Below are 20,165 nucleotides of genomic sequence, written 5' to 3' on the forward strand. Positions count from 1 at the left end.
TAGACAGGGTGAGAAAGGTAGGGCTTTGGGTTCTGGGTCCTTCAGGGCAGCTAAAGTAGGACACGCACCCCTATCCTGAGCATCTGACTTTAAAGTATCATCACTGTTCTTCCCCAAGCGGAATTCGAACTGGGTCAGGGTATCTTGGTGACCTCGGCTGTGATTGTTCCAGGGAGAAAAGTTGGCTCACTGATGCTAATGGTGATGCCTCCTCTGTGCTTTATATTTGGTTTTCCAAATAACTCAGTAAAGAAGACAGCACAAGCATAATTATCCCCACTTTGCAGATGATGAAATTGAGGCCCAAGGAGGTGGGGTGACAGCCAAGGCCATATTTATAGATTAGTGTTAGAGGGGCAGGCACCAACTGCTGTGTCCTTAGTCCTGGGCAGTGCCCCCTAGACCGTGGTAGGCCCAGGCAGCGGACAAACATGTGAAGATGAACTGCGCTGAGGGGCTCTGATGCTGCGTGCAGGCTGTGAGCCCACCTGCCCCTGGACTAAGGGCACTTCCCAGTCTATGGATGAGCTGGCAAACTCAGCAGCCTCATAAGTTATTTATTAAATTATTGTATTCTGAGTTCAGCAAAAACACTCGAATATGAAACCCGAGGGCACCAGAATGTTGGGCTCCCCCCCTCCCGGTGCTTACTTGTTGAACTTGTCAACCTCGCTCTTCCTAGCGTGAAACTGAGAGCTTGCTAGACATTCTTCCCAGCACCTGGGCAAGTTGAACCCCTCAAGCTTCTGGTTGAAGTGTGTCAAGTCCCCTTCTTTGTACAGGTTCTTCATCCGCACCTTCCCAAGGAGAGAGACATGGAAGCCGTGATGTTGGCAGCCGATGAGGGGGGCGAAACTTAAAGTTCAGCTTTCGGGCCCCTCTCCTCAGTACCTGCCTGTCCTCTGCCCCTAGGGGAGACACCCAAGATACAACACCACTGTCCCCTCAAAGTAGCCTAACCCACTCTGATTTGTGCCACCAAATTTCCAGCTTACTTCCTCAGCAGGCAGCCCACAGGTCACTGCAACTTCACTCATCCAGTGCTCGGCAACCAGCATCCCCTGGGGCCCCCCGAAACCTCGGAAGGCCGTGTTGGAGGGCAGGTTGGTCTTGCACAGCCGCCCAGTGCCCCGGATGTTGGGGATTTTGTAGCAGTTGTCCATATGGAATAGAGCTCGTTCCATCACCTAAAGCAGAAGGAACCAGAATGAGAGAGAATGGGGTGTTGAGCTGATTGGCTCTCTGCCTTTCCCGGCCCCACAGTCCACTGCTCTTCCTCAGGCCCAGGTGACTTCTCCCCTGAGATATTGCCACAGCCTCCTTACTGAACTCCTGGCCTTCCGTGTCTCTGCTCTCTAATCTGCGCCTCATACTAACATATTAGGTCACAACAGGTTAAGTCTTTGCTGAAAACCTGCACTTATCCTCTCCAGAGTAAAATCAGTATGCCTTCCAGCATGGAATTCAAGGCCTTCCTCTAATACATTTTTATTCTTTCCTAGTTACATATTCCTCTCACCTGTCATACCCCTCCTATCCTTATCCACCTGCTAAAACCCCCATTCCTCTCTGGGGAAGCCTTTCCCAGACTCTCTAGTTAGAATTGATTACTTCCCTCTTTAAAAAAAAATAGGTGAATTTATTAATTTTAAAGTAGTTTTTTATTCCCATTAAAGTTGTACTGCAGGTTGATTAAAGAGTCAAATACACCCTGGCCGGTTGGCTCAGTGGTAGAGCGTTGGCCTGGCGTGTAGAAGTTCCGGGTTCGATTCCCGGCCAGGGCACACAGGAGAAGCGCCCATCTGCTTCTCCACCCCTCTCCCTCTCCTTCCTCTCTGTCTCTCTCTTCCCCTCCCGCAGCCACAGCCGAGGCTCCATTGGAGCAAGGATGGCTGGGGCGCTGGGGATGGCTCCTTGGCCTCTGCCCCAGGCACTAGAGTGGCTCTGGTCGCGGCAGAGCGACGCCCCGGAGGGGCAGAGCATCGCCCCCTGGTGGGCAGAGCGTTGCCCCCTGGTGGGCGTTCCGGGTGGATCCCGATCGGGCGCATGCGGGAGTCTGTCTGACTGTCTCTCCTGTTTCTAGCTTCAGAGAAATGCAAAAAAAAAAAAAAAAAGAGTCAAATACTTCCAAAAATCATGTCATGCAAAACAGTGGCTCCTTCCTTTTACTTCCTTCCACTCCCCAGAAACAACCACTTATTTTTTTATCAGATATTTAATTAACATCCACATTTCCAAGTAATGTGCTAATATTGTCACTTTCTGGCTTTTTCAGTTTTAGACTTTTAGAATTTAGTTCCCACCTAACAACCTTTCCCTGAAAACACCCCGGCTTCCTATCCCTCATTATATTATATTTTGATCTGATCAAGCCAGTTGAATGTTACTTACACTGTAAACACTACTTACAGCTGAACCATGTAGTAATACTATGATGACTTCTCTTGCTTGATAGCATTTCCCCCCTGGAGTTAATACATTTTGTCTTTATTTTTCCATTTGCTTAGTTTTCCGTGCACTTATTACTAAATCAACTTTAAAATGTACGCTCATCAGTTTGGAGAAATTGCTGATATTACCTCTGATCATTCCCTTCTCTCCTTCTTCTAGTCTTTCTTAGTGAAAGTTCTATTATATGGACTTCTGGGCTGGTCCTTGAGTCTTTTTGTATTTTGTCTCCTATTTTTCCGCATTATGTTCTCTTTTGGGGGGAGAGCTTCTTGAGTTTCTTTCAAACCTTCTGCTTCCACAATTTTCATTCACAATTTCATTCACTTTTATTCTCTGACCGTTCCATTTTTATAGTGTACTGTTCTTTCTTTAAGGTGCAGTAATTCATCTCTCTGATGTGATAAATGGTAGCTTTTGTTTGTTTCACTTGGTTATAGCTTACTTCCCATGTAGAGTTTCTCTTTCCTATAGGCTGCTTTTTGTGTCTAATTCTTTCAGTCCTCGTTAGCCTACACAATTTTTGTATGTCTCAATTAATTCCCTTTTTGCTTTTCCTGACCACTCTGCCAACTTGTATTTTTATTTCCTTTTGTCTGTATTATCAATCTCCCCCATCACACTGTGGACATCCTGAGGGCAGAAACAATGCCATATGCTTCTATATGTTGCCACTCTCAGCACTCAATAAATATTTGCTGCATTGAATTTAAAAGCTTGTAAGATCTTTGGGGACAAGTACTATGTCTTTTTCAACCTGATTTTTCTTACAAGGCCAAGAAGCCAATGTTATAAATGGAAAGAACACAAAATATGTTTCCTTTTTTGAACAGTTTTTACACCAGATCTGAAGTGTGGCATTTCCTAATTGAGCCAATTCGAGAACCTTTAGCAGAGAGAGGGTGGGGTAGTGAGGAATGACAGCTTTTCTTGCAAGGCGTGACTTTTACTTTACAACAAGAGTCCATGCGTATGTAACTGGTATGGGTTATAAAATTAAGATTTTTAAAAACTTGAAGACTAGTACCACCAAGGTAACTTATTTACTTTTCAAAACCGACAAAAATATGTCTTACAAGACTCATATGAGAATGTTCAGCGCCGCGTTATCCATAAAAGCTAAAAACTGGAAATAACCCAGATGTCCATCACGTGGTCAGCAGAAAACAAATATGGCCTAACTGTATCAGGAAATAATATTTATGAATGAAAAGGAATGAAGGACTGATGCATGCTATAATATGGATGAACCTCAAAAATACTCTGGGGGGGGGGAGGAGAGCCAGACACGAAAGGGTACACAGGGTATGATTCTAGTGATATGAAAAGGAAACTCTATAGAGACTGAATAGATTACTGGATGTCTGGGCCCAGGGATGGGAACAAGAGTGACTGCAAATGGGCACAAGAGGTCACTTGGGTGTGATAGAAATGTTCAAAAACTGGATGGTGATAATGGTTGCATGACTTTGAATTTACTAAAAACAAATTATATCATTCGAATGGGTGAACTTTATGGTATGTAAACTGTACTTCAATAAGCTGTTTCTAAAAAGTAACTCAACTCATTATTTAAAATTCCAACATCACAAGAATGTGCAATGGAGGAAATGACAGTGTGTCCTCCCTTAACCCACCCAGTCACTGTTTGATGTATCTTCTTTCAGACCTTTCCATGCATACCAGCATACACATGCACATGCACACACAATGTCACCATACTATATATAAAGTTTTGTAACTAACATTGCTTGCTTAATAAAACGTTTTAAACAAGAAGGATGAGTTTCTAATCAAAGAAATAATATGATCATCTTTGTGCTTAGAAATTAACCAAGGATGGAGAAATTGAAGGCAGGAACCAATTGAAAAGCTATTGCAACAATAATAGGCAAGAATAGAAGAGGCTTGTGCCTACTTGTGTGAACAGGCTGTGGGGCACACCCTTGACCTCCCAGTCACCCTGGGATGCAGGAGGAATCCTACTTACACTCCCAGAGAGATCCTGGGTGTTCCCGGCATTGCTATAGTGATCCACTTCTAGAGCCACAATCTTTCCTGTCTTCATGAAGCCAACCTGGTGAGAAAGAGAGAGATTTCTCAACAGTCCCATTCCTTTTTATCTCTACCTCTCCCCTCCCATTTACACTACCTGGAGGAAACAGAAAGAACAAGACCTTACACCATGACAAAAAGATGAACATATGAGACAACCAGAACAAGAAGAAAGGAACTAACATCTTCCCAGTAATGTATACTTAGTTCATCCCTGGATGACCTTCTCCCCACATCCATCCTCCTTTCTACCTACTCCTGTCTTCTGCTCTACCACAGGGAATGAAGGGATATTAAAGAGAATGTTGGTCATGATAGGCAGGGAGGAAGAGCTGGGAAGAGAAACTGGGAAGGAAACTGGAGTCTCCCCTCATAGCTTTTGGCCAGCAAACAATAGAAGCTACACTTTGCTAGAGCCTCAGTGTGCTTTGACAACCCTTACCTAATGTGATCATTGAAACAAACCTGGCCTTGGCCAGTTGGCTCAGTTGGTATAGTGTTGGCCCGACATATGGATGTCCCAGGTTTGATTCCCAGTAGGGCACACAGGAGAAGAGCTTATCTGCTTTCTACCCCCCTCCCTCTTCCTTCTCTCTCTCTCTCTTCCCCTCCTGCAGCTATGGCACAGTTGGAGCAAGTTGGCCCCAGGTGCTGAGGATGGCTCCATGACCTCCCTTCAGGTGCTAAAATAGCTTGGTTGCCAAACAATGGAGCAGCAGCCCCAGATGGGCAAAGCATTGTTGGGTAGGGGGGCTTGCCAGGTGGATCTCGGTTGGGGCATATGCAGGAGTCTGTCACTCTGCCTCTCCGTTTCTCATGTAAGAAAAAAAATGAAACAAACTTGTATTGGTCATTTTATAACTGAGGAAATCAGGACCCCAAAAGACCAAGTTACTTTCTTTAAGCCCACATAATTTGGAAATAAGACAAATATAATCCATTTTGGGGTAGCTGGTCATGAAACAATCGGAAGAGGTCATTGGGGGATATTCAAGGCCAGCTTGTGGAGAGGAAGACTCCCAGGTATACAGCTAGACTAGGACCTGTAGGATTGCACTGGTTTCTTTTCTTTTCTTTCTTTCTTTTTTTTTTTTCTGAAGTGAGAAAAGCCAGGAGGCAGAGAAACAGACTCCTGCCTGCACTGGACCAGGATCCACCCAGCAAGCCCACTAGGGGGCAATACTCTGCCCATCTGAGGTGTTGCTCTGTTGCAACCAAAGCCATTTTAGCGCCTGAGGTGGAGGCCATGGAGCCATCCTCAGTGCCTGAGCCAACTTTGCTCCAATGGAGCCTTGGCTGTGGGAGGAGAAGAGAGAGACAGAAATAAGAGATGGAAGGGTGGAGAAGCAGATGAGTGCTTCTCCTGTGAGCCCTGGCCAGGAATCATACCCAGGACTTCCACATACCGGCTGACACTCTACCACTTAGCCAACCGGCCAGGGCCTGCACTAGTTTCTAAGGGACAAGATGTATGGTCAGACCAGGAGCTGGTCATCCATAGGAGCCCAGGAAAGGGAAATTGGGCTGTGCCCAGCCAAACGTGGCCTGACAGAGCAGGTGATTGTCCAGGCCCAGGGAACTTTTATTTCCATCTGTGAATTACTAAGCAGTCATTCTGATTTCCATATCAAGCTGTGAACACGTTAGCATTAGGACATCCTACAGGAAGGATTCACCCCAGGTCTGCTCACAAATCATGTTTCTGAACCCAAGTAGACAAATACCAGATTTAGAACAGAGCAAATTCACAAAAGTAGTGAATGCCACCCTGTGATGTCGCTTGGGAGGTGGCCTGCCAGCCTCCCCCAGCATCACCCCTCTATGTTGCTATTGGCTGATTTGAATATCTCTTGTTGCTATTTCTCCTTGAACTTTCACAGACAGTCATAAAACGTCAGAGTACATCCTAATGAGATGGCACTGCTGGCCTTGCACAGCCCCCAACATCTGGAACCTTGTATATGGCCAAGAAGGGATGTCTGCCGCCAGTTATCAGCATGTCCTCGTCACGATCCAGCATGCAGCGCACAGGGCGGCCGGTCCTGGGGGAGGCACCAGAGGGTAAGAACACTGGGTCTCTACAGCAGCCTAGCCCTCTGAGTCTGGGGGATGAAGACAGCAGGGAAGCTTTCTTTTTCTACCTAGCGCTCTCAGCAGACCTGAGCTGGGATGCTTTGCTGTCTAAGCACTGGGCTGGACAAGGTAAAGAATATAGGATGTGAGCTGTGCCCTTCTCCTCCAGGCCCTCACAGCCCCATATGGACATATGCATGAGAATATAAAAAACCGGCTCCGGTCGCGGCAGAGCATCGCCCTCTGGTGGGCAGAGCGTCGCCCCTGGTGGGCGTGCCGGGTGGATCCCGGTCGGGCGCATGCGGGAGTCTGTCTGACTGTCTCTCCCCGTTTCCAGCTTCAGAAAAATACAAAAAAAAAAAAAAAGAATATAAAAAACCAGGTGATGTTATCATCACCCCAATGCCCCAAAGTTCTAAAACACAAGGCTGTGAAAATGCAAAGCAAGGGGTATCTCTTTTTCCCAAAAGGAGAAACCCAGAAAGCCTTTCTGGCAGAGGCATCCTTATTCTTCTTTCCGGAGTCCACTGGGAGAACTCACTTGTATGCAGCCAGGGCCACTGCTGTGGACACTACTGTGCTTCGAGTCTCCTTCCCTCCAAAGCCTCCTCCCAGTCTCTTCACTCGGACCGTAATTCGATTTGCTGGAACCCCCAACATGTTTGCAACAAAGCTCTGTGGGCAAAAGAAAAAACATTCGCTCTGAATGCCTCATCTGGACTTTAAGCTTGACCCAGAGCCTGACTGATATGCACAGGCCTAATTACTGCTGTGAATTCTGAAATTCCCAGATTTTATTTTATTTTATTTTATTTATTTATTTTTTTTTACAGAGGCAGAGATAGACAGGGACAGACAGACAGGAACAGAGAGAGATGAGAAGCATCAATCATCAGTTTCTCGTTGCGCGTTGCGACTTCTTAGTTGTTCATTGATTGCTTTCTCACATGTGCCTTGACCGTGGGCCTTCAGCAGACCGAGTAACCCCTTGCTGGAGCCAGCGACCTTGGGTCCAAGCTGGCGAGCTCTTTGCTCAAGCCAGTTGAGCCCGCGTGCGACCTCGGAGTCTCGAACCTGGGTACTTCCGCATCCCAGTCCGACGCTCTATCCACTGCGCCACCGCCTGGTCAGGCCTGAAATTCCCAGATTTGAAAGTCCCCCTTCCCTCCCAGTGCTGATGCTTGGGTAGCAGTGCTGAGGTTCAAAACTCATCGGTCACTGAAGACTGAATTCAGACACTTGTTTTTAGCCAGAGGGTCAAGCAGCTAGTCACAGCATACTTTCAGAGCAAAACTTACTCTCTTAGGCCAGGAACTGGTGGGTTGTGAGGGTAGAATCAGCTGTCAGATGTGTTGACACCCACTGTCACATTACAGGCTTTGAGAAATGAGGAATATTTGAGCTGCTGCAGATACTTTATTGGTCCCTGTGGCTACCACTTACCCAACCCCTTCGTTCTACAGATGAGGAGACGGAAGCCAGACATGATGTGACCAAGGCCATATAGCACTGGATAGGCTCAAAGCACATATTAAAACCCATAGGATCATTCCAACAACCCAACCAAGTCCCATTGTATGGAACAGAAAGATTATGTAGCAAGCTCAGTGATACCAGCTTGTTAGTGACAGGGTCTGGTCCAGGACTACTACCGTCCAATTCCCTTCTGGGAAGATCTCCTTCTTCGCAGTTCCCACAATGACAGGAGCTCCCCGGGGCCCTCCCCAGGCTGACCCACGGGACACCTACCTGGGTCTTCGTGGTGTTCTGTGTGGATACAAAGAGCTCCATCTCCCCTGCCTCGCCTTTTGGGACAGCGATGGTGCAGTTAGTCTCCAGGTAGAAGTGCTCTTGACCACCAATGTACAATTCTCCTGGGGAAGCAACAAGACCCCCCACAGTGAGCCTGCTGCTGCAGAGGGGACAGGTTTGCTTAAGAGGAGCATGTGCTTGCCAAGTCCCAGGAAAGAGCAAACTGCTCACAGGTAACCTCTAGGTTCCCTAGCCAGTGTGAGAAAGAGAGCCTCAGCAATCGGGAGCTGATCGCTCATCCACACACCCTAACAAAGAAACCAGAACAACACCGAAATGCATCAGGCATGAAGCTCTTTTCTTGCTGCAGCCAGTGGAAATGAAAGATTTTCAAACTATTACTACTGTGTTTTGGAAAAGGTAAAGAAAGAATCAACAGATGTGCTTGAAAAGCTAAAAATACCTTCCAGAGTTGAAGGGATCAGGCCAGTTAGAGAGCTAACTTACAAGTGACTTAGGGATGCACAACAGACCATGTAGAAAACAATGCCCAAAGGGGTCTGAGCAGCACAGCAGCTCCGCCCTGTGCAGAGAGCTCCGGGCCTGCCTTCACAGTGTGGAGGGAGGCAGAAAAGAAAAGGAGGGGGAGCAGCTGAAATGGGTGAGGACTGCCCTAGGTGAACAAGGAGGGCCAGGAGTCCATGTGGTTAAAGGCCCGGCAGATTCAAGGCTAATGAGGCATGTGTGGTCATTATCTTCCCAAATCCAACACACTATGATCTCTCTAGAACCACTTAGGAGCGCCCAGCCTAGAGTCAGGAGAGTGCAGATGAAGATGACTGAAGTTCTTTCCCAGCCAACTATCTACTATTTTGTTATAAACATGAAAGGAACTCATTTGTTCAGAAATTATAAGACATCACTTCCCTGCCCCAGGATTGAAGGTACAGCCCTTGAATTTCATTCATAAACTGGCCGCCCATCCCCACTGCTGCATGGTGCAGCCGTACCTGAAACAACGTTGTCTGCTTCCGAAAACCCCTTCTTGAGGTTTCCTTTCTCAATCTTCACCTCAGGTCCATAAAAGGAGTTGTTTTTTATAGCATCCTGAGGATCAAAAGAAGCTTCAGGAACCTGTCTTTCAGAGGGAGGAAGGTGCTTTCCCAGTGAGGGAGAGAAGCTCCCAGAGTTGTTGCCTATCTCCTCTCACACAGGTATCTCTGCAAGCTTCCTACACAGACTTCAAGAAAGCTCACGTGTAGCCCAGAAAGGCACACTCCTCCATTCCCTTAGATAGAGGTGAGCAACCTTAGATCTTGAGAAAAGCAAAGAATCCTTCAAGGACCCAAATGGAGTTGAAATTCGGTAGGAGGGACTCAGTGTGGCCATTAAAGGACTGAGTTTAAGATCACAGTGGGGAAGGTTGCATAGAACTACACAATCCCAAGGCTGGAAGAGATTTAAAAACCTATCTAGTCAAACCCTACTTGCTGCTGCTTGAGGATCTTAAACAGTGCGCTTCCGGAGCTCGCCCTTCTCCACAGACAGCCCCTTTTTTTTGTTACCTCAATGGAAATGATGGCCGGAAGTTCCTCATAGGTGATTTTCACTCCTTGAGCTGCTCTCTGTGCATGTTCTGGGGTGTCGGTGACCACAGCTCCAATGATGTGCCCAACACAGGTCACCTAGCAGTAAAGCCAGACTACTGAAGACCACCACAAAGCTCCTCATAAAGTCAAGTATTTTGTACTGTTCAAAAGGACAAAGGAGGTCCCCTGTACCCACAAATTCCTATTAAGGTACATCTTAGGAATACTCTGGGGCCTTTTCATTTCCTTATTCTATTGTTTGAGTTGAGTGCTTCTTCATTAAGTGTTTAAAATCTGTAGAAGGTGCCCTGGCCAGTTGGCTCAGTGGTAGAGCATCAGCCTGGCGTGCAGGAGTCCCAGGTTCGATTCTCGGCCAGGGCATACAGGAGAGGCACCCATCTGCTTCTCCACCCCTCTCCCTCTCCTTCCTCTCTGTCTCTCTCTTCCCCTCCCACAGCCAAGGCTCCATTGGAGCAGAGTTGGCCCAGGTGCTGAGGATGGCTCTGTGGCCTCTGCCTCAGGTGCTAGAATGGCTCTGGTTGCAACAGAGCGGTGCCCCAGATGGGCAGAGCATTGCCCCCTGGTGGGCATGCCGGGTGGATCCCAGTCAGGTGCATGCGGGAGTCTGTCTGACTGCCTCCCTGTTTCCAACTTCAGAAAAATACAAAAAAGAAAAAGAAAAAAAAATCTGTAGAAGTAGAATAGAACTTGGAGGTAACTGGTATCAGGATGGCAAACTCACTTTGTCTCAAGGGCCAGTTCTGATGATTTAGTACTGACAGCCTGCTGAGCCCAGGATAGAATGTAGGGATTGATTAGTGATGTCTGTCATGAGCAGAAGAATGGGAGGTATGGCAGCATGAACTGTATCTGCCAGCTCAGATCTACTTCATCTTCCTTGCTCTTCAAACAGAGAGATGGAGACCCAGACAGCACGATCACAATTGGCTTGTTACCAGATGATAATCAGATCTTAAGCCTCGACTCCCAGTTTTATTTTTTTCCACCACCCTACTCTCTATTATCTTCTGTTTCATAGATTTATACCAACAACTTCTCAAAGGCAGCAATTACATTTTATACTCATCTAGATGCCCAGGGGCAGTAGTTGCCAAATGCTAGTTCTTCGACTTGATGACCCATAAATTAGTTTTCATTAGATTTATAGAATAATGATTATTGTTTTCTTTTCATTTAATAATTCAGTTCCTATAAAAGCTTAATGAATCTCCTTCACAGATAATTTACTCCCAACATACTCCAAAAAATAAACAACAAAATATTGTCCAACTCATAGCTTTGGAATATGAGGTTTCTGACAATGGGAATCAATATTCCCCTGCCTGTCTCTCATAATTATTTCTTGAGCACTCTGTTAAGTTATCAACTTAATTGGTTAGTGCGATGGTTGTTGAACCTGAATGACTATCAGTAATCATAATGCTAGCAGTACTCCTAGCATTATGGGGGCTCTTGAAGTTTGGAAAGCAATTTGTTTTTCTATCAAATGCTCTCCTTTTGGAGTCCTTGTGTCTTGAGTCCAGAGCATCTTCACTTTTACAGGAATAATAAAATGAATTTTCCCTTCAGCAATACCGACCCGCTTCTAATTTGCAACAGTTGATCTGTATTGGAATTTTAAAAGTGACTGAGAACTACTCTCTCAGTGTATGGATTTTTGTAGCAGCTGTCTTGAATGTTTAGAAGTTTGTTTTTTGGCAGAACTCTGTATACTGTTGAAATCAATAGATGGACTTTCATATAAGTGAATTATCAATACCCATAGTGGTGGTATTGTGATTTCTAGCTGGTTAGTTTATTTATTTATATTTTATTTTACTAAAGGAACTTAATATTGTACACTTAAGAACCTGAATGTTAATTCAAGTACAATTGCCAGCCTTTTACTAATGCCACTTTGGCATGGGGTCATCCTACTATGTACAAACAGCAGCCATCAATTAAATTAACAAGTAAACACTGAGTTAACATTAATAGTGTATCATCATCCCTTTACTGAATGTCCTGAATATTGGCCAATTGGATGATGGCAACAATATGTGCAAATGTATAATGTCTTCAGTAGGAGGGATTTGGAGGAGCACACACAAATTAAAACTTTAGTATGTATGTCACTAACCTCATATTTTATTTATTATTTTAATTTTATTTTTTTACAGAGACAGAGAGAGAGTCAGAGAGAGGGATAGATAGAAACAGACAGATAGGAACAGAAAGAGATGAGAAGCATCAATCATCAGTTTTTCATTGCGACACCTTAGTTGTTCATTGATTGCTTTCTCATATGTGCCTTGACCGGGGGGGCTACAGCAGACCGAGTAACCCCTTGCTCAAGCCAGCGACCTTGGGTCCAAGCTGGTGAGCCTTGCTCAAACCAGATAAGCCCACACTCAAGCTGGCGACCTCAGGGTCTCAAACCTGGGTCCTCCGCATCCCAGTCCAACGCTTTATCCACTGTGCCACTGCCTGGTCAGGCACTAACCTCATATTTTAAAAAAAATCCAAGATGTACCTTATCCTTCGCAAAGACTGTTTCATCATTAAGAATTCCAGTTTTGTTACTCCCGGGAATATCGTCGGCAGAGATAAAGCAAACAAACCCTGGTACTTTCTGAGCTTCTGAGATATCTATGGACCTGCAAGAATGAGTGATGTGAGGGGCCAGGCAGGAACACTGAAGTGGAAGACCCATCACCCACCTGGATAACCCTGTCCCCATTTTAACGGTTTTTCTTCCACCCTAATTTCTCCCTTCACTAAATTCTATCCTATCCTATCCTATCCTATTCCATTCCATTCCATTCCATCCTACCTTATTCTATTCTGCAAGTGTTGATTAAATGCTTACCATGCAAAGGCCACTGTGCTAAGTCCTGCAGGGGAAATAAGAGAAATAGGACAGGCCTGCCCTTGTGGACCTAATAGTAGTCTGTTCTAGGGTCCAAGCACAAGGGAAATAAATTATAGTGAGCAACAAATTAAACCCTGGCTAAAACCCACCTCACGGCTAATCTCCACCCAGAATCAACACATCAGGGACCTTATTGTACCACTCATCCAATGGACCTCAACATCACCACACAGACAAATTTCTCTCCCTACATTCACAGAGCTATCCTGGAATGATGGGGCACCCTGGCTATAATTAGGCAATTAAGATTTCAAAGGGAGAACTCCTGGAGAGCTCACCAATGCTAACAGTCTGAACCATGTCCTGTTCACCCTGGCCCATGCCCATCTGGGGAAACAGAGCAGAGGCACCTCAGAAAAAGGGACGGGAACTGCTCTGAAGTACCAACCAACTTTCAAACAGGTAATCCTCACCAGAGCCCCAGAAAGCCACTGTCATTATTCCACTTTACATTTGGGGAAACTCAATCTCAGGAAAACGAAAGAGCCTGTCCAAAGTCACCCAAGCAGAGAGCAGCGTAGCTGGGCTTAGGACTGAGGTGAAGCTATGAAGAGGGTCAAAGTCAGGTCTGCCTCTGCTCTGCTGCATCCCTTCCAGCAGCAGAAAACCCTGATCACTGCAGCTGCTACAAAGTCCCCCACCCACCCCCTTCCTCCGACATCTATTCAGATATCGCTAGGATGGAGCAAAGTTGTTTGAGTGTAGAAAGTGTGGGCCATGGTACCGTCAATATGGACTCCAGACAAGAACAAAGGCAAATGTATTTACCTCATAGCTGGCTGATAACCATATCATCTTAACATTTGTTTTTTAGGGACCTGGAAGCATTTCACCACTTCTGGAACCTTTCTCAAAGCTAGGTGTAACAGCAGAGGGAAGATCAACGACAAAGAGACCCGGCCTCAAATCCATGCAGTGGCAGGGCCCTAGGAGGGTCATTCTGAGCTGTTCTACTCAGTGTCTAGTGCCCACCAGACAATGAAGCCCACGGTCTCTGGCCTGAACATGCAGAGGTAGCACAGCCCAGCCCGGAAGAATGCTGCCAGGCTTCACATTCTGGTGATGCCACTTACCAACTGTGTGACCTGGGGCAAGTAACCTACTCTGCCTTTGCTCAGCTTCCTCTTCTGGAACATGGAGATACTATACTAACAGGACCCGCCTATAGGGCTATTGTGAGGAATAAATGAGCCAATGTATGTAAAACCAGAATGTGGCAAATATGAAGTTCCATATAAATATTAAGTGGTATTATCATCATTATTAATATAACACAGGGGCATTCTTGATATTCAGGCTCTCAAAGTTTCACAGGCAGGTACAGGTGATTATTCTGCTAGGTCCTTTGTGAACACTATCGCTGACCCTCACAAACACATCCTATTCCACGTGAAACCTAGAGCTTAATAAGCACGCAGGCCAAGGTCACAGTTGCTAAGCCCTGGAGCAGTGATTCAGTCCCAAGTCCATCAGACTCTAAGGCTACGTTCTTCCCTTTTGTGCTGACTCAAGGTTTTGTGAAAATTTGCATTGATGTTTAGCTCAACATCCAAAGTGCAGAGCTAACCTGGTCCTGTTCAGGGCCTCTCAGCAGCTCCTCATTGTTTTCTGGATAAGATCCCTGTTCAGCACTCCTAGGCTTTGCTGATCCGGCCCCTGTCTATCTCTGCAAGGCCCTGGCTCTCCCAGTCCTCTCCAGACTGTAGTTGCAAGATCCCCATCTTCACCTCTAGACCGGAAGGGCTGCATCTCCAGGGCCTGGCAGGGCGCTACCAGTGCCCTCCTCCCAAGTGTATTTACTGCACTCACTTGATCTTGGCATGGGCCCGGGTGCTGGTGACCAGCCGGAGGGACAACTCATTCTCATAGCGAGGGATGTCGTCACAGTACACAGCCTCCCCGGAGGCCTGCATGGCCGCGGCCAGGTGGGGCAGGGGCCGGCCCACCGTGTCCTCCTCAGGCTGACCATTGGGCACCTCCTGGAACAACATGATCACCAGTCAGGCTGAGATGTTCTGGACACTGTTCTCCTACGGGTCCAGAGGAACCATGGAGAGTTTCAGGCCAGGGGGCAAAGCAAACCTGAGGAGTGTGAATAGGGGAGGGGGCAGGAGGGGAGCAGGCGAAGGAAAGAAAACGGCAATAAGAAGCAATCGGGGAGATGGTCATAGCATCACCATATACAGGAACAGAAAAAAACACAGGAGGAAGCTACATGCCCATTCACTGGGGATTGGGTAAATAAACCATGTTACCCTCATACGATGGAATAGTATGCAATTGTTAAGGCATACTTTTAATTAGAAGAAAAGAAGCTCATGTTAAGTATAAAATCAGAACATAAAACATTACATGTGTGTATGTAAAAATGATTTGAATTTCATAGTATAAAGAATATGTGTTATGAATATAGTACACACATGCCCATGTATACATAAAAATAGAAGGTAAACAAAAATATAAAAATGTTTTTTCTTTTGGAGGTGGGATTTGAGGTGATTTTAATTTTCTTCTTTATACTTTTCTGTATTTTTTTCAAAATGTTCTAACATATTCATTTCATAATAAAATTCTGTTTTTATATGTTTTTCAAAGTAATAATAATAGTGACTAATATTTATTGAACGTTTACCATATGCCAGGAACTATCAAAGCCATTTACTTTTACAAACACAGTTAATCCTCCCATCCTAGGAAGTAGGTGCCATCATCGTCCACATTGTGGACGACATTAACTTGCCCAAGAGGCACCGCAAAGTGAAGAAACTTGTCCAAGCTTACCCAGTGCTGAAATGACACAGTGTGGACTCAAGTCCAGGCTGTCTGGCCCCAGAGTTCACTCACCAACCCAGCACACTCTAGTGCAGGGATTAATAAACTATAGCCCATGGGCCAGACCTAGTCCACTGCCTGTTTTTACAATTAAAGTTTTATTGGAACACAACCACATTCATTTATGTATTGCCTCTGGCTGTCTTTGTGCTGCAATGACAAACTGGAAGAGTTGCAGCAAAGATTACAAATTCTAAAATGTTTATAGGAAAGGCTGACCCTTTACCTAGCACCTCTCAAAAATTTTATTGATAGTAAGTTGTGGGGGGTTTGTTGTTATTTACTCGCTTACATGTTCCAGAGAATTCCTGACTCTGCACATTAGTTCTACAGACAAAATGGGGGAAAATTTTTTTTTTTCTTTAAGGCACTAGTAAAGAAAAGAGCAATCCCAAGAGAAAAATTCAGATGAGTGACAGGGGAAATAGCTTCATTGACATTAATGTGATTCCCATTTTCTTCACTGGATACTTACTTATGCACAACAGTAAGGAGCTTTAAGCATCTACATACAATTCAAGGAAGTCATTTGTCAATGGTCAGCATCATCTGATGTGGTCTGCAAGGGCCCATGATATTAGTTATATATTGTCTATACTCACTTGGAAGAGCTGGACGTTGGCTGGAGGGTCTTTCTGAAAGAGTAAGGTAGCACTGGCAAAGGTAGGGTCCAATTTACCACACTTCTGTGGAGGCAAGATAACAGGGGTGACCTTGACTATTTCTGTCATTGACACTGACCTTGGTTGTCCCCAACTGGTATAGTAACAACTGTTCCCCTCATCTCCTCATATTACACTCCTACTAGTACCAGAGGGATCTATCTCAACAACTGAACACGGGCTTTGGGAGTGCAGTACTTAATCACAGCCTCAGCCTCTCCACCACAACCCCTTCCCCTTGCCCCTTCATAATGAGTGGTTTATACTTCCCCCAACACACATAACGGCTTCCCTCCCTCCTACATTTATGCATGCTGCTCTGCAGAGATGTTCTTCTCCCCCACCCTTCCTGGAAAAGTCTTCCTTTTTCTCCTCAATTCTGTGGGAAACATTTAATGATATGGGAAATGTTCGCAATATAATTTCTACAAAATCTAGGGGGAAATAAAACTTTGCATCATAACCCCAAATTTATTTAAGAAATTATATATATATATTATTCAGTGAGAAGAGGGGAGGCAGAGAGAGACTCCCACAGGCACCCAGACTGGGATCCACCCCAGCAAGCCCACTAGGGTGCAATGCTCTATCCATTTGGGGCATTGCTCTGTTGCTCAGCAACCAAGCTCTTCTTAGCACCTGAGGAGAGGTTATGGAGCCATCCTCAGCTCCTGGGACCAACAGGCTCCAATTGAGCCATGGCTGTAGGAGGGGAAGAGAGAAAGACAGAGAGAGAGAGAGAGAGAGAGAGAGAGAGAAAGAGAGAGAGAGAAGTGAGAGAGGGAGGGGTGGAGAATCAGATGGGTACTTCTCCTGTGTCCCCTGACCGGGAATCGAATCTGGGACATCCTCATGCCAGGCCAATGCTTTGCCACTGAGCCACCTGGCCAGGGCTGATGTATCATTTCTTACTAAAAGATAGTAAGATGATAGATATATTGACGGTTGAACAAAAGGACAAATAAGAAAGAGAGAGAGAGATAGAGCAGACAAACAGAATGAGACAGATAGATAAATGTAGGGAAAAGTTCAGAGGAATAAGCAAAAATAATAGCAGCGGTTTTCTCTAGGGTCTGAGAGTAATTTTTTCTTTATACAATTCTGTATTTTATAAAATTTTACACAATAAGTCCTTATTGCTTTTATAGTCAGAATAAAATAAGTACTATGAATGTTTTTAAATGAGGGATTTTGCTCTGCTATTCCTGTGAAGCCTTCTCTCCTTTTGTCCCCCCGGCTCCATCTCTGCAGTGGTCACTCTAGACTACATTGGCATGTTCTCTGCCACACTAGGCTGCCCCCTAGTGCCTAATGTAATCTTGCTGTAAGGTATAAAATAAATGTTGGTAAACCCATCTGGGGAGCTGGGCCCCATGTCAGCCAGCACCCTCTCCAGAATGCACACCTTGCAGTGGCTGTAGAAGCCCCATTCTACATTCTCATCACATTCTATGTTCTCATTCTAACTACATATAAAACCATGGTAGCATCAGCTATAGTACTGAAGGATCATCTGGTCTACCCACCCCCTTTTTCAGATTTTATAACTGAGACTTAGAGAAAGTTGTGACTTATTCAGGTTCTCAAATGAGATCATGACACAGCGGGGACAAGAACCTATGTCCCCAGCCCAGTGTTCTGCTTCTCAGCCAACCAGTTGGCTCCCATCTCTGAGTGGCTCCCCGGGCTATGCCCCTGGTCCTTGCTCCTCTGCCTTTGGATGCCCAGAGGAGAGAAGCAAGGTCACCACTGGGTTCACAGCACTGTCTCCCTGACAGCAGCTTCCCCAACCCCCAACCAGAAGCGCTGCCCAGTCCGCGCCTCCCAGGCCCACACTCACATCGTCGGCATGCTCTAGGCCCAGCTTCTGAAGTACCGTCAGGTAAAACTTGAAGAAGAAGCTGAGGGCGAGAGTGCGCCGGAACTCCACCATGCCACCGGGCGCATCAGGGGGCAGCTGCAGCTCCTCAGCCAGGCCCGCGCTCACCTCCTGCAGCAGCGTCTCGTTCCAGAAACTGCCAGAGAGCAGGCGGCAGAGAGCGCTCTCATCCCGCCCTCAGTCATCGCGAGGACGGTTAGGGTCATGTGAATCTTGCTTCAAAATTTGGCCCAGATACTTAAGAGTTCAGTGACTTTGGGAAAGCTACTTGACTCCCTTGAGCCTCAGTTTCCTCATCTTTAAAAACAGGTACAATTTCAAAAGACCACAAAAATAATAGTGAAATCTGTTGAGTCTTTACAATGTCCTAAGTGCTTTGTATGAAATATCATTTTTTAGCTAAATTAAGAAGTATAGTAGGAAATTTTTATATTTATTTTACCAGTGAGAAAACTGAGGCATGGTTGACTTATTATATTACCCATCTGGTAAGTGTTGGAGTCAAGAATCGGAACCAAGGAGCCAGACCCCAAAGTTAAGCTTTCTCTATCTCATGGAGAGGATGACACAGGATAGTGCTAGAGAAGGGCTTGGCACCCAGTTGTCATCATGTGGTACCACAGTCATACCAGTAGCCATAGGAATAGTGTAGCAGTAGTAATAGCAGTAGTAACAATACCAATAGTAGTAGCAGCAGCAACAACACCAGTAGTAGTAACACTAGCTCTGGAATTCGCAGTGCTAGCAATAGTACCAATGGAAGCAAAAGCAATAGTAATAGGAGGAACATAAGTAATATAGTATTAGTAGAAGAAGCAGTAGTAATAACAGTAACAGCAGAAGCACCAGTAATACTACCAGTAGAGGTAGAAGTAGCGGCAATAATAGCAGTGATAACTACAATTAGGAGTAACAGTAGTAGTAGATTCAGCAGCAGGAGTAGCAATAGTAATAATAGTTGTATCTGTGTAATAATAGTAATAGCAGTAGCAATATTAGCAGCAGGAGTAGCGATGGTAATAAATACAACAGCAGCAATACTGTATTAGTTTTAATGCTACTAGTGGCAGCAGTAATCATAGTAGTAGTAACCATGGCAATAGCAGGAGCAATAGTAGCAGTAGCAGCAATAGTAATACAACTAGTAGCCATTGTAGTAGCAGCAGCAGTAATACAGTAGTAACAGTTTTATTTTTCTATTAGCTCTTACTTCGACAGCTGCTTCTGAATGGTCTTAAAGGCTGAGATGGTTCTGTCGGCCATTCCACCATAGCAAAGGGCCAGCTCCTTCACCTGTGTGGTCCCTGGCTGGAATAGGACTCTCATGCCAGTAGTCACCTTGGCTATGTCATCATCTCTCCGGGAGGCCTGCTTAAATGCTGAGAAAAACTCACCCTGCAAAAGAACAGAAAGGTACCTGTCTCCCACCCTGTTTTACAAATGGTATGCCTGGAACACAGGGATGTGATGTGAGGTGAGGAGATAAGACCATCACAAATCAGCAAGGAGCTGGTGAAAGCCATCACAGATTGAGGCATAACTGACTATTACATTTTCAGGAGAAGTTTCACATAACATTCCCAGAACCTGAAAGGATCAGGTTTCTTTCTATTAATCAGGAAAACTAGGTCAGGGACAAAGAAGAATGGGTGCTCTCAACCAAACAGGCGAGAGGAGGAAGGGTGTTTTCATCAAGTCTCCTCGGAGACCCTCTCAGGCCCGCAGTCTTCCCCACCCTGGACCCCAGGATCAGAGGGCACCGGCCTCTCCCGGGCTGTGCCTAAATCTCTGTAGGCCCAGCTGCCTCTCAGGTAGATACACTGGAATGCCAAACAATGTTTGAAACAACCTCTGGCTGGCAGCTTCCGCAGGTGCCTCCAACTTGTCTCCTCACCAGTCTACTGGCTGCGGTTAGAAATCTTGCTTCTTCACATGGAGACAAT

The 20,165-nt window shown here is 45.6% G+C and overlaps 1 protein-coding gene across 2 annotated transcripts in view; it reads right to left on the reverse strand.

Moving 5' to 3' along the window:
- Positions 1-20,165, reverse strand: part of XDH (xanthine dehydrogenase) — a 106,527-nt gene that overhangs the window by 15,804 nt on the left and 70,558 nt on the right. For both annotated transcript variants that reach the window (XM_066266841.1, XM_066266840.1), the window contains exons 17-29: positions 19,433-19,617; positions 18,184-18,358; positions 16,284-16,367; positions 14,659-14,828; positions 12,451-12,574; positions 9,894-10,013; positions 9,339-9,435; positions 8,326-8,450; positions 7,118-7,251; positions 6,458-6,545; positions 4,439-4,525; positions 996-1,187; positions 652-797 (exon numbers count right to left, since the gene is read on the reverse strand). In XM_066266841.1, coding sequence (XP_066122938.1) covers positions 652-797; positions 996-1,187; positions 4,439-4,525; positions 6,458-6,545; positions 7,118-7,251; positions 8,326-8,450; positions 9,339-9,435; positions 9,894-10,013; positions 12,451-12,574; positions 14,659-14,828; positions 16,284-16,367; positions 18,184-18,358; positions 19,433-19,617 — 1,727 coding nt within the window. The remainder of the gene's footprint in view (positions 1-651; positions 798-995; positions 1,188-4,438; positions 4,526-6,457; positions 6,546-7,117; positions 7,252-8,325; positions 8,451-9,338; positions 9,436-9,893; positions 10,014-12,450; positions 12,575-14,658; positions 14,829-16,283; positions 16,368-18,183; positions 18,359-19,432; positions 19,618-20,165) is intronic.

The sequence above is a fragment of the Saccopteryx bilineata genome, chromosome 3 (genome assembly GCF_036850765.1).
Source record: "Saccopteryx bilineata isolate mSacBil1 chromosome 3, mSacBil1_pri_phased_curated, whole genome shotgun sequence".
Lineage (NCBI taxonomy): Eukaryota > Metazoa > Chordata > Mammalia > Chiroptera > Emballonuridae > Saccopteryx > Saccopteryx bilineata.